At 35.4% G+C, this 14,738-nt stretch overlaps 1 protein-coding gene across 1 annotated transcript; it reads right to left on the reverse strand.

Annotated features, from left to right (window-relative positions):
• Positions 1 to 112: 112 nt before the first annotated feature.
• Positions 113 to 14,738, reverse strand: LOC136824144 (uncharacterized). The gene is made up of 14 exons (XM_067080309.1): positions 14,416 to 14,738; positions 9,767 to 9,991; positions 9,021 to 9,387; positions 8,446 to 8,630; positions 7,416 to 7,532; positions 6,605 to 6,715; positions 6,041 to 6,256; positions 5,421 to 5,597; positions 4,766 to 4,903; positions 3,971 to 4,474; positions 3,344 to 3,448; positions 2,744 to 2,857; positions 2,117 to 2,252; positions 113 to 1,466 (listed from the first exon to the last, which is right to left on the reverse strand). The coding sequence occupies exons 1-14, from the start codon at positions 14,477 to 14,479 to the stop codon at positions 1,256 to 1,258; spliced, it is 2,670 nt and encodes an 889-aa protein (XP_066936410.1). The 5' UTR covers positions 14,480 to 14,738; the 3' UTR covers positions 113 to 1,255.

The following is a 14,738-nucleotide window of genomic DNA, read 5'->3' on the forward strand; positions in this document are numbered from 1 at the left end:
GTATTTTATTTTTGCAACATTTTGACTCACTCTCAAATCTCGACTTTCTAACAAACAGGACTAAAAATTCTATTTCAAAAAATCCAAACCAAAAATTACTGCTTTTGTTAAATCATCTTTCAATTTGTGTATTTCCTTAATTATCATACGTTTTCCAAATACTATTCACAAGTCGTTTACAAAATCATAATTAAATTTTAAATTTAAGAATATAAATCAAATCTTGCTTCGTCTCTCTACATGTGCTACTTTACAATTTGTACAAATTTCCTTGCTCTTTTAATTTAGGCAAGTTCTTATTCCCAAATTTCCAATATGGGACTTAATGAGTCACATTCATTACGTATTTTCTTTTTAATATTCAAGTACTATTTACAATAAATTCTAACCTAACTATGGTGACCCAAAATAAATTGATCTTTTTTAAGCATTTTTTCACTCAGAAAAATTTATATTGCAGACCAGTCTAAATCGCAGACCTCTAGCAGACTGCGGGTAGTGAAAAATTCATATTTACGACAGTCTAAATCACAGACCGGAATAATCACAGATTCCTTAGTGGGCCAGCATTTTTAATACCATATCCCTAGGGGGGAGAGTCCAGCCTATACTCCAGGCCTAAATTTATGATGGAGGAAGGATTCTTTCGTTCAAAACTAGACTACTGAATCGAAATAGGCTAATCCAGTGCCAATATTTATTTGAGAGATATGAGCGTTGTTATAAAACTACTCGCTTTTTTTATAAGAATACACTTTATAAGAATGGCCAGAACAACTAAGAATAATGCTAAGAATATCACCATTATGGAATTTTGCTACTCAAGCTAAGAATGCCATTTTTAGAGCATTTTCAATTATAAATTGTTAATTATCCCCAAGTAAGGCTCACTCCTTTCACAAAAATGCCATATTATGCTTGAGACGTATGTACTAAATGTTAAATCTAGTCTGAATTAGGATCCTAACCTAAGATGGCAGTAAGAATATTTTAGGATGATTTTCCCAAAAAAATAAGAATATCCATGATGAAATGGATTTACACCATTCTCATTAAAAAAAGCGTGTGATAAATCATCCAATCCAGATGCATTCAGTGCCCCAATTTTATATAAAAACCAATTTTATCGTCTATTTTGCTACTGCTGTTGTAAGTCCAAATTCTTGAACCTTGACCAACTCAAATATTTAATAACCTCTCGGCATTTTCACCACCATTTATCAAAACAACATCGCATCATAAAAACAAACCATCATCAATCGAATTCAGGTGGTTGATACCTATGGTTAACTTGTGAGTTCTTAGCTGGTATTAAGGGTAACGCCCTTTTCTTGTGTGGAACATCTTTGATGAAATATTCTGAAGAGTCCACATAACGTGTGGTCCATTTCTCATCATCATATTCTTGTCCATCTGCGGTACTGGCTCCATCTTTCATGGGTGGCACGAAACGGCCGTGATAACGCCTATAAAGTTAAGAACAGTCCATTTCTTTATTGCTTTCTTAAGGAATTTATGTTTTGAATTTTTTTCTCAATAATAAGAACAATACAGGTACACTAACGAACAAACACTACAAACATATACAGTTGACGCTCTCAAATTCGACGTTCTACTATTCGATAGGCTCCCTTATTCGATGAAATTTAAAGTCCCCGTCAACAAGAAACTCTCATAAACGACAGTCCCTTATTCGACGAAAATCCAATTCCCCTTGAAGATCGAATTAGAGAGTGTCAACTGTATATAATCCCCACCGCTAGAAACTAGTGTTAATTCGCCATCAAGGTAGAGGTAGTAAAGAAAGAGCTTCAAGCTATCAGAAGTTCACATGTTTTCATCATTCTACTCAAGATATACTTTCATGTCATCATGCTTCATTATGTAGTAGCTTTAATGCCAAACCGTATCTTACCGATTATATTAAAGGGGAGTCTCTATAACACGCACGAGGGACACAAATTTGTTCGAATTATGGAAATTTCTAGTTATGGAGTTGGGTTTATGAAGCATCGTGTTAACTAGAGGGACCAGGAAATTTATTCGATTTATAGAGGTTTGAGCTATGATGAATCCACGTAGTAATAAATAACTTTTTCAAATGTAAAACACTTACGTTCTATAGACTTTCCAGAAGTAGAACATGGTTCCAAAGAGTAGAATCAGCCCACCAATGCAACCAAGCAATGCAAATATCAACGTCTCTTGACTGAAATGTTTTTGTGGGTTCATTAATGCCAATATTTTAGGTGCTGTGGAAAGAATTATATGGAGTTAGTCTTTTGGTTGCCTGATTAAACCAGATTAAGTTCAATAATAGTCAAGCAAATGTAAATAATTTTCCAAAGTATTTTGAGCACTCTGGTGACAAAAGCAGCTACTATGCTCGCTTATCCGCGAGCCGCACTGACGAGTCCTTGGAAGGACGAAACACGTGTCTGTGGACAGATATGATTTTTCCAAGCGCATGTTTTCAGTATCTCTAATTCGAATTGAAAAGGGTGATCGAAAAGCCTATTCCAAGAGATTTTATCAATTATACCCACTTACCTCAGGGCAACCTCGTCCCCGTGTATTCTAGGCTTTATTTACTTTACTCATGGACACCAGAGATTATATATCATCTTGCATTATCGATAACCATCAAAAAGCCCAATAATAAACGGGAAGCGAGATTGATTTTTGCTTAAACCTACGGAATTTAGATAAAGGCAGTAATAATCTACAAGTTGAAAGCACTTACTACACTTGGAGCATGTTGCAGCACAATCACTCCTTGCCTCAATATCGAAATTATGACAGAATCCATCCATTGTCTGTTTCAGTATTTGGCAACGTGGGTTAGTATCATGACAATCTAAAAAGAAGCAGGGACCCAATCACATTTCATTTCTTAAGAGAAGTTTACAGAAAAATAAGTCTTTACGTACACCCTTACTCAGTACACCAAAATGTTTAATATATTAGTTACAGAATGACTGTAGAGGCAAAGTATGTCACATTAATTAGTGAAATCATTTAATACCGACATCAAAGAATGGGGAGATTGGGTTGTAGTGAACACTGAAATACTGTCGCATCTATTTAATTTTTTTCAATCACCGACACTATAGAAATTGCTAGAATTTTTATCTTGGTATAGCAAGTTTGACACTAAAATACCGTCCGTTTTTTCTGCCTTAAGCTTAAATAAACACCGAATGAATAAAGGTTGAATACCGCCCCCTACTCCAAGGAAGCTCAGTAGCTGACACACAACGTTATTTCAACGTTTATGCAACCCTATAACATGAACCTGCTGCACCTTCAGCTCTCTAACAAAAGAAGCAGTAATTTCACTTACACCAGTTTGATTGTTGTATCAAAGGTTTACATCTTTCTTCGTATTCATTATCGATCTCAGGGCAAATACAACGTTCATTGTCATCCTCAGGATTGTATCCACATTCTATTAATTGGACAGAACACAAGTATGAGATATCTAAAATCTGTCTTAATCAGCCATGGCATTTTGGCTATTGCCGACGTAAAAGTGCTTACTGTACTATAGAACCCAGAATTTTTTGCCGACACAAATAAATCTGAATTAGAAAGGCTGCTTAATATACTCTGCAGCGGAGACAAAAAGGCTATCACTTTTGATAGAATTCGAATTAGATAACGGTTTTGTGCTAGTTGAAAAGATAATCCTGAGAGGAATATTATCAAAAAAGAAGAAATTCAAAAAATGAAGGAAAAAAATGAGCTTCTTGAAGAATAGTGCTATGATATTCACTTCTACATAAGAAACTTTTCAATCTCAGAACGTCATAAATTCGAAAGCTGTAACTAACAGTCAATAAATGACAGAAATACGAAAACTTTCCCAGCTGGCACACAACGTTGTTTCAACGTTTATCTAACATAAAATGGACGTTGTGAACGTAAGATAATCGTCGAGACAACGTTGTGTGCCAACTGGGTTACTAACCTTCTGCGTTTTTATCATTTGGGTCAGGTCTATGTTTCTTCATACAACATCTTTGTTGTTTTTCAGTTTTCAAGATTTCTCCTTTGTATATACTATGAATCTCATCTTCTTTGAGTGTACTATTCCATAGAGCTACATGTGCAAGTTCAAAAATTCCCATTGAAGATTCACCCCTCATTAAGTTGTTCTCCTTTGCGAAACTTAATTCGTTATATAAATCCTTGTGGAACATTGTAAGTTTCGGTTGAATCGATTGTCGTTTTTCGATTGTATTTTGCTCCAAAATGGCATCATCATAATAAGCTTGGCTCCTTTTTTCTTTACCGTTGATAAAGATTTTTACGCCGTTTTCTTGTTGCCATGTGAACGCAAAGTGGAACCAGTTGCTAGGGAGATTGTATAAAGGTAATGTCCACTGATGTTGATTGTTGAGAAGTCGAAGTTCAAACAATTTGGTTTCTTTGTTTCGCTTAAACTGGAAACCTGGTCCATTTCCATTTGTACCTATGTGATAAAGATCATTAAATTAATTCCTATTATACTCCATAGATTTATCAGTGTATTATATATGTATGTATCATAAATTCGTTAATTCGATGATATTGGGAATTTGTAGAGAACAAATTTTGAACGATGTGATAGTTTTTCACTGATGATTGGTGCCTGAGCACCATGAAACTCTGAGTTTGAAACAGATATTGTGTCAACTCTTTATTTTAGAACGATGTGATACATATTCTTTTGTTATTTTCTGCTTAGTCAGCAGAAACAAAACACCTTCCTTAACAAACTTACCGTGAAATCCACCTGTAGCGAATATAAGGTCACCCTCAATATATTTCATCCAAAAGCTGGCAGTGATTCCATTCTTGCAGGTGACATTGGTGATGCAGGGGTTGGCGATTTTATTGACAATCATGTGTTGCTTCCCGCCTATTATAAGGTGAGGTAGACGATAGATGTTGTCAATTCTATTAACATTTTCTACAGTTAGCTCTCTCCTTAATTCGATCTTGAAAGGTTCGATAGTAGAAATAATTGAATTATAGAGATTATTCTATACGAGCTTCCAGCTGTGGAGAACAATGTTTTATTTAGAGTTTCGAATTAGGAAGATTTGAATGTATAGCCTATCAATAATCATTATGCTAGGATGAGGATTGGATCTAAAGATTGATAAGGTTGTATTTTTATATGATAACTTCACTATAATAATAGTGTTTTTGAAGTCAAGTCAACTGTTTTCATTTGTCCCATAACCTCATAACAGATCATTTATTCTGCTCACACTCTACAAGGAATGCGGCGAATGTGATCTCTTACGGAACTAAGGCCTCTAGAGTGAATACGTGTCACGCACGGAGTATTTGAATCTGTTCGGAAGAAACTCGGAGTTAGTTAAGTTTTTTGACACCATATGGCATTGGATTGCTTTTTATTGGTGACTTACTGAATTTCAAAACGGTTCCAAGTTGATCGTGTTGTTGTTCTTCTACGCCATTCTGTAATTTTGCTTCTTGTTTGTTGATTTCATCTTCCGATATTTTTGATTTCTTGTTGCTGGCACCTTTGTCTTCTACTGTTTTGAATGACCAATAATGCAGTGCTTTGTCCAAAGCATTGATTACTGAAAGAAGATCAGAAAAGGTGTCATTATATATCGCTGAATTTTTCCTTACGTCTGGGGGTACTAGGGTAGGAGAATGTCGGGTATAATGTGGACCGAACCTCCGCACATATCCAGCATCTTTTCTCAACCCCTGTTTCCTTCCATGTTTCTTATAACTATAACGGTGCCATTTTCGGTTGGAATGTTGTGATAAAGACAGCTGACACTGGGTCTTAAAAAGGTCAAAGATGGCCAGAAGAACGTAGCAAAAAAACTGCAGCATTATTTCTATTTTGCCAGTTACAGATTTTTTGTTATAAATGACCCATTAATCTCAAGATATCCGTCCATATTCACAAAACCTAGTTGCAACACTCGCGGCAACACTAAAAAAACAGATAAAATTTTTTTTCTTGTCAGCCTTGCCGAGCATTAAATAAACACAAAAACGCTTTACTTACTACACGCGCCATTATGTAGCATTTTAATAACTTTCTTCTTTTCACATGAGTCTTTCGTCATTACACAATAACTTTCATACGTTTGATGATTTGAACCACACACCATTCCACCTAACTTCTTCCCTTTTTGATCACATACTGGACATTCACAATGTTCAATGTATGTTGCCACACATTTGCCATAATAACACACCTTGTCGTAGCAGGTTGGTGTATCTACAGAGAAAGAACTTAACGTTATTCGTGATATTCATGAAAAAGTACCCCGGTTTTTGCCACTAGCGGCAAAATTTAAATTAGAAAAAAGAAGTTTAAAATTTGCCACTTCTGTCAAAAAACAACGGGTGTTTTTGTAGAAAAGATTACGTCATAAATTTAACGAATAGAGCTTTTTTTCAGGTTTTGTTAGTAATACATAATTTCAGCCATCATGGCCGAACGACAAAACTATATTATATAATCATGATAATGGATACATTGAATTCACTGAGAATCCGCTTACTGGTCCGGATTTTTTTGCCTAGCTAAAATATAAAGAAGATGAACTTTCATGTTGATGAATACCTTTTTTCTTGTATTCGTTTCTACATCCTTGTAATTTGTAAGCACCTCTGTATTGTGCACATGGTTCAGGTGTGGTGATGAAGGTTGCCGTTGAAGGGTTGCTGGTGAATGCTAGAAAGAAGATGTAAAATCGTTGCCAGTATATTATGGCACATTTTCACCGGTCAAATTTAGATACAGGGCAATAACCTCCTCCTCCCCTCCGAACAATGTTGCTGGGAAAGAAATATTGCTTGGCCGGTCTTTAGCCCCCTCCGACAACATTAGCGAGTTTATGTATGTGTGTTTTTTAGCGACGGAGACGGTAAGGCTCTAATTTGAGTAGATCCTGACCAGCTGAGGACGACGGTAAATCAGCACTTTTACCGTCCTCGATTTTGCGGGGCGGAATTGCGGGTTTTTCCAAATCGCTTCAGTCACTCTACCGTCCTCAAAAGTGCAAATACATAAACTCGGTATTGTTTGGGGGGGAGGGTTAGGGAACTCATTTTTGGGCTTTGTGCCATAGGTTTTGTCAATGATTGTAGATGTGTAAGTATTAAGAATTATCATAGTTCGGAGGCTCCTCTTTTGAAAGTTATCTATTCGTAGGGAAGTTGGGAGGATACCACTCTTTCTCCCTGGATTGCTCCACTTACCCTTGATCCTTCTCGTTAAGTTTCTTAGCGTCAAATAGACAGGCATCGGACTTCGGATCTCAGGAAATAGTAAAAAAGGCATTTTCGACTGCAAAATTGGGTGAAATTTGCAAAGCTCTGAATTGCCATGTATAATCTATTTCTGGTCTTTGTTTCGACCACATTTCGCTTACCGTTTTTGACTGTACATTTCTTAACTTGGACCTTTGGGCAAATACAATCTGTGAATTCTGTCTCAATCTCCAGGCATTTCTTATTACCGCACGGTTTTTCTAAGCATCCGTTGTACACTATAATGAAAAAGCAAAGGGTGAATACCTTTTCGGCCAAAACTTAGTCGGCCTTAATTTTAGTCGGCCTTGATTATTAGTCGGCCCTAATTTTTGTCACCTCTTCAAAATTTAGTCACTAAGGGCCGACTAATAATTAAGTTTTGGCCATTTTTAAATTTTTAGTAGGCCCAAATTTTAGTCGGCCCAAATTTTTAGTCGGCCCTAATTTAGTCACCAAGCCAAAATTTAGGCACTTAGGGCCGACTAAGTTTTGGCCAATAAGGTAAATATCTTCGTTGTTCTTTCCTAATTGCGTTTCCTTCAGATTCATATAGCTTGAAGATTTTCATTTTCTAACTAGGGGTCTTTTACAACCATCTTTAACTGAATGATCACTAGCGGCATTCTGCTTGGTTATACCCTCGGGGAAAAAAATGTCGGAGTTTTATTTAGTCGGGGTTTTTTTTCGTCGGGGAAAGATTTCGTCATCTTGAGGCATTTTCGTCACTTTTCCCCGACCAAAATTTCAATTTCGTCACTTTTCCCCAACCAAAATTTCAAATTCGTCCCTTTCACCGACTAAATTGTCCAAAAGAAATGGTTTCCTTCACTAGCTCGAAAATGGATCTTGTAATTCGACGTTTAAAGCACTAATTTCGGTAAATAAAGATGTAAAAAAATTAGATTTGAATTTTGGTTGCGGTATAAAATTTCGGGTAAATGTTTTGGTTGGGGATAAAAAAATTGGGTACAAGTTTTGGTCAGGTGATGAAATGTCGGGGAAAAATTTCGTCATCCCCTCAAAATTTTCGTCACTGTCCCCCGACATTTTTTTCCCCGATAAAGGCGATTCGCTTATTCAACCTTATATTTCTATTAGTTGCCAACGATTCTAAGTATATTGTATGTAGTCCTCCACACGGGTTCTTACCTTTTTTCTTTGAACAGCAATTATTATCATCCACTTTTCTCAACATGTGTGAAGGAAGCTTTCTGATTCGGAGGGTTGGTGGTTCGTATGTGTACAATTGTAAATGAGCCAAATCTAACTGTCCATATTCTTCAATCTTGGTCATGTTTGCTGGTAAACCAATTGTGAGGATATTTGAGTATTTTCTACAATAAAAAAAAATGGTATGATTTTTAAGTTAGATTTATTTTTAAGTGAGTCCGACCTCCCACGTCCACCTGTAAAATTTTATGAACCTTATAGATAACGGATATTGTTTTAAGGAATGCTTTTTTTCATAAGAGCGAATTTATAAGATCCCAAAACTGATTCAGTTCACCCAAACCTAAGAATGAGTCTCAGATTTCAGAATATTGCTACAAAAGTACTGGTTAACCATTTTTGATATAAGCTTCCGCGTACGTAAAGAAACCAATAAGAATGTTTGCTACTAATTTTGAATTCAAACAATAAACTACAGTGGTAAACACCCGGTCTACTTTACTTTTTTCCGTATAAAACATTACGTTTTATGTAGGTAAAAAATCTCTACTTACGTTGTTTCATTGATTTTATGCGGAGTTCCTTTTTCATCTATTTTATGTAAGTCCCCATCCATAATATGTCCATCTAAAGTCACCCTCAAACCATTCTGTTTCGACCAAACTGCAAACACATTCGTCCATTTATCTTTTTTAAGAATAATATTAACTTTCCACATATGTTCACCATCAGAAAATTCTACATTCATTATTTCTGTTTCCTCGTCCCATTCAAGGCGGATTCCAGGGCCTGCTTCGTTCATGGTGTAACCGCCCGTTCCTAAGATACGCTTTCCATTGCGCATGCGTATCCAGAATGAGATTGTTACATCTTTTCCGATACATGTTTGGCTATCGAACGCGAAACAATCATCAATAACAGCTGAAGAAATAAATTAATAACCTTTTTCAATCCTTTTCAACTCTCACTTATTCAGACTTCCATTATTCGAATCTTTCTGTAAATCGAACTAAGATAATAGTCCCCTCAGCTGAAACCCTCTTAAAATACTTTCCATAATTCGAACAGATGACTCCCCGTACGGGTTCGAATTAACGAGAGTCAACTGAAGCTCAATGTTGGGAAGCTATTATTTAGAAGAACTTACACATTTTTTGCTTATATCAGCATAATATAACAATATGGAAACACTGTCTTGATATGAAACATGTGTCGGATATCAAACGGGAACACTTATGTAAAAATAAAACCTTTAAGCGAGTTTAAGTGAGTGTAAATAGATATAAATAAAGGCTCGTACCATCGATTGCAATCCATTGGTGTTCTCCATCCAACCGTACGGCTCTTCCTAATTTTGAAGGTTCGATATATTTCACATTATGTAAAGAAGCAGGTACTCTATGCATACGATCGAATGCCGTATGTTTGTACTGGGAACTTGTTTCAATAGATCTCTCTGAGAATGTCCATAAATGTCCTTGTTGGCTTTCCAATCCAGATGGAATGTCACTTTTGTCGTCTCGAACTAGAGAAAATACAAGATTAGATTGATTAGATTTTGTAAGTTATTCTTTAATAACCCCTGTGCCACAGACCCGGTAGGACCACCGCCCCATACTGGGAAGTTTCACCTTAAAATTCTGTCCCCAATAAGAAAAATACCCTACGATTTAGCCCTACCGAAAATAGACTGGTTTTTATGCCTTTTCGAAAGTCAATGGAAAATGTCTAATGATAAAACTTGAAGGTGGAACAACCTTATTATATATATTAGTGGGGAGGCTGAAGGATCAAGATTGGAATTTGAGAAAAAAATCTCATCTGCTCAAATTTGCTAGGAATTTGAGAAAAATATCTCATTTGCTCAAAAGTGGGGAGGTTGAAGTCTCTGAAGGCTCTAAAAGATCCCAGCGCAGCCGCTATCAATGGCTGTTGGAGTTTTTTTGATTGTGTATTAATTGTTGTTCCAGCCTCAAAATATGTGTTTAATTATTTTGTATGATTTTTGGACCTACCTAAGGTAGTCCTTTAAATTAACCCTTGTCCGTTCGTTCGTCCGTTCGTTCGTCGTCGTTCGTCTGTTGCCAGCTTTTCTCGAGATCGGCTCATTAGTTTTTTCTAATTTTTTGCACAATGATGCAAAATGGCAATGCCCAAAATGTGACGGAGCCCGATTTTCAAAAAAAAAATTTTTCCGGCCGAAAATGGCGGAAATATGCCGGAAAAACGGGTTTTTCGGCATTTTCTCGAGATTTCATCATTAGTTTTTTCAGATTTTTTGCTCAAAGATGCGTATTAACAATGCCCAAAACATGGCCTAGTCCGATTTTTGAGAAAAAATTTTTTCCGGCCGAAAATGCCGAAAATATGCCGGAAATCGCCGTTTTTCTGGATTTTCATTGGACTTTTCCATATAATTGGTTGTTTTTTCATTCAAAAACATTATTAATAGCAATGCCCACCATCAAGCATGTTCTAATTTTCAATAAAATTGATTTTTGAAGCCGGAACTTTCTAAAAATCGCCGGAACAGCCGATTTTCGCCGGAAAAAACGGTATTCTTGAATTTCTTGAGCTGTACTTTATGTTTTTGCATGAAATTTTGCACATTGATGCAAAATGTCAATACCTAAATTGTGACGGAGCCCAATTTTCGAAAAACATTTTTTTCCGGCCGAAAATGCCGGAAATATGCCGGAAAAACCGGTTTTTTGACTTTTTCTCGAATTTTCATTCTTAGTTTTTTCTGATTTTTTGCAGAAAGATGCGTATTCGCAATGCTCCAAAGATGGCCGAGTTGATTTTTGAGAAAAAAATTTTCCGGTTGCCGGAAATCGTCGTTTTTGCAGATTTTCATTGGATTTTTTCCTTGTATTTCTATGTTTTTCACACAAAAACATTATTGATAACAATGCTCACCATCAAGCATGATTCAATTGTCAATAAAACTGATTTTTGCGACCAGAACTTCCTATTTATTTTTTCCCTGCAACCCTTCTCTCTCCCCCCATCAACAATCAATGATGAATTTATTGTGTTGTGTATTTTCGCTAAATGCTATATTTTCTGACTGATTTTTTTCATTTTTCTTTTCGCATTGCTAACTAACTTTCATCATCAGGTAGGTCCATTCAGCATGTTGCTTGTTTTCCAGGAGATAACTCATCGCAAATTTTTAAATATTGATTTTTCTATTTTTACATATATTGTTTGTTGAGTCATGATATATCCACAGGTTGCAAAAATGACTTATTTGTTAGTAATATTACTAAAATTTCAATTCGGTTAATAAGTTTTTTGTGGATTTTTTTCAATACCACAACGTTTCGAGACACGTTTTTCGATTGCTTTTTATTTCTTTGGCTTCTCTATGTTTTTAAAAATCATCTTCATTTTTCTTTTTTTTCATTTCATTTCATTTGCTTTCCTTTTAAAAAACAAAGCTTTTCTTTGATTGCAGTAAATAGTTTTGCTTTAGCTAGATTTTTAGCTCCAGGGAAAAATTTGTTCCATAAAATTTCAAGAATTATTCCAGAATTTCTGTAACATATTTACGTCTTTTGGAAGATTTTTACTTTTACAATAAAACTGACGTCATTATTTTTCTAGCTCCAGGGAAAAATTCATTTCCATAAAATTTTCAAAATTATTCCAGAATTCCTGTAACTTGTTTACATCTTCTAGAAGCTTTTTTACTTTTACAATAAAGCTGACGTCATTATTTTTCATTTTAAAGCATAAAGCTTTTTCAAGGGATGAAAGGCTCATGTTGAGATCAGTTTAATTTATTTATCCTGAGTAAATTTTACTTTTCATCTTTCTTTCATCCCTAAAGGATGCTTCTTGTCGGCTCTTTAAACTCTTTTTACACTTTAGGGTTTTAGGAGGATAAGTGAGTTGTTTTGTTCTAAAAGAAAGTCAATTTTGAGATTCCGTAGGAGTTTCGTCGCTCTTTGCCTGTTCAATTTACAAGAAAAATACGTTGACAGTTCTCGCTTTATTTCAAAAAATTAAAGCACTCTGGAGTCACACAGAAATAGAGTTAAAAAAGTAAAAATTCTAAAGAGATTGCTTTATTAATAAAGTCATTAATTGAGCGATCGATAAATAATTAATACCAAATCGCCTTTGGAGAGGAGACAATTTCATTGCAAACTATTTAACACTCGAAATAAGGAATATATAAATGTTCGAAAAAAGGGGAGAATTTTTTGAACAAGAGGCCGGGCTACCAGTGACGTGTTTTCTTTCTGCGTGACATTTTCCTTCATACAAAAACTTTCTATTGCGATAGAAAATTCGCCTTTTTTAGTCGCCTTGACAAAAAGAATTTTCATTTTTTTGCTGTTTTTGCTTCTTTCACAATCAGGAGCTCTTTGAACCATAAATAATCGATTCTCATTGTTTTCGCTTTTGTTTTGGTCTCGATGACCCAATAAAGTCACCATTTTTAGGCTCAATAGCCTATTAAACACACCATTTGATGACAAAAGGTCGTCCCCGATCACCTGCCTCAAATTAATTTTTTGTCAATAAATTTTTTTTTCTGGAAAATTGGTCAACCCTGGTCAAAATTTCTGCCAAGATCTTGTAAGATCTGATAAGATCCTGCAAGATCTTGTGATATGTCAGTTCTGGCAAGTTCTTACCAAGATCTTGTCAAATCTTTCAAGAATCTTCCCAAGATCTTATTAAGATTTTGAAAGTTCTTCCAAGATCTTGTCAAGAATTTTGACCAGGGAAGACTTTACAGTCAAGCCAATCTTTTAAATTTGTCCTTGTAATTTCCTATAAAAAGCAAGAACCTCCCTGCAATGCAATTTCATCAAGAATTGACACAACTCAAAATCAGTGAATCTGTCTAAGTGTCAAATTATATTTTTGCTCGCTTTTTGCCTGGAATATTAACAGGTTTCGTGTTGAAAATCGATACAGTATGACACTCTCCACCAAAACCGAACCCGAAAATCTTTGCCTGAAGCCTCTGTCATCTTTTTTTATTCAAGATTTTTTTTATTCGATATTTTTTCGATGATATTCTAAGAAGAAATATCTCAAAAGTGAGCAGTTTCCAAAATTGAGCATTCTTTGGCATAACAACCTCTGTTCTGAAGTTTGTTCATTTCACAACATGCGCTCTGGAATTACCCTCAATAAAAGCCCTGGAAACATTTTTCAAGAAACGATGCTCCGGTCAAAAAAAGATGCTAAAAGTCTATCCAGATATAATTGGTAGTGGAAACAACAATGCCTGTAACTTTTGATAATCGGATATAATTTCGAAAATTTTTTTTGCTTGTTTTGGAGAATGAAAAGCGCTATATTTGAATGTATTTTTGGCTGAAAAATATGCGATTTTTAGCGGTTAAATTTGCGATTGCAAAAATTGGGCTTTTTTTTCTACTTATGCTACAACGTTCATTTTTACGCTCAGTGGTAGCTCAACCTTAGCTTAAGAAGGTTGTGAAATTCCAAGGCAAACGGAAAAGTCCTTCGGAAAATATGGGACCCGAAATACCCCTTGCTAGCACTTTTTTGTGAAATATCAAATCTTCAAATTTTTACTAAAAACAAATTTCAGTCCAATCGAACGAGTCAATCAGTCAATACATGATTTTGGTCAAATTTACATTCTGGTCTGTAAAATACTAACTAGACAGGTGGTAGAGCCAAGATTTTTCAAATCACCTTTAATTATCCATATCTACCACTGGCTCAAAATTTCAGGGCCATAGTACTTGTCAATCTTGAGATTTTAAGGGGGAGCGCCCCCCCCCCCCAAGATACTTCCCCTAGAAAAAAAATAGGAAGATGCTCGAAGGGTTAAGGGATTTAAAAGTCTATTATTTCGTTCGAACGAAACATACCACACCGTATGAAACTGTTCTCATAAAACCCAAATCCAAAAAGAAGAGCTTTCCACTTGATATAAAGTAAGAAGAAAATTACCTGCATTGCAAAGCACCATGGGTATTATCCAACCAATAAGAAGTAGAAAAGCCTTCTGCATCATATCTTCTCACAGCCAATATCTTGTCACAATTTGGTTCTCGCTCAACAAAATCCAACAGCTCTTCTAATATATTGGACTCTCCGAATCAAATCCTTCAGATTTCTAAATCTGTTTTCTTTATACGCTTTGATAAAAATTGAAGAAGAATTAACACTTTGAAACCAGAAATGAATTTGAAATTTCCTTGTCAAGATTTAAGAGGGATAAACAGCCCTTGTAGACATTAAGAAGGATTTGAAGGTTTAATTTCTCATCTAAT

This window comes from Clytia hemisphaerica, unplaced genomic scaffold, assembly GCF_902728285.1.
Source record: "Clytia hemisphaerica strain Z4C2 unplaced genomic scaffold, Clytia hemisphaerica genome assembly, whole genome shotgun sequence".
In the NCBI taxonomy this organism is placed as follows: domain Eukaryota; kingdom Metazoa; phylum Cnidaria; class Hydrozoa; order Leptothecata; family Clytiidae; genus Clytia; species Clytia hemisphaerica.

Coding starts and splice junctions, on each gene's coding strand:
- LOC136824144 (XM_067080309.1), bottom strand. CDS start 14,479: ATGATGCAGAAGGCTTTTCTACTTCTTATTGGTTGGATAATACCCATG. Junction 6,716..7,415: donor GAAATGTACAGTCAAAAACG/GTAAGCGAAATG, acceptor TCTTCTTTCTAG/CATTCACCAGCAACCCTTCA. Junction 1,467..2,116: donor TTCTGGAAAGTCTATAGAAC/GTAAGTGTTTTA, acceptor TTAACTTTATAG/GCGTTATCACGGCCGTTTCG.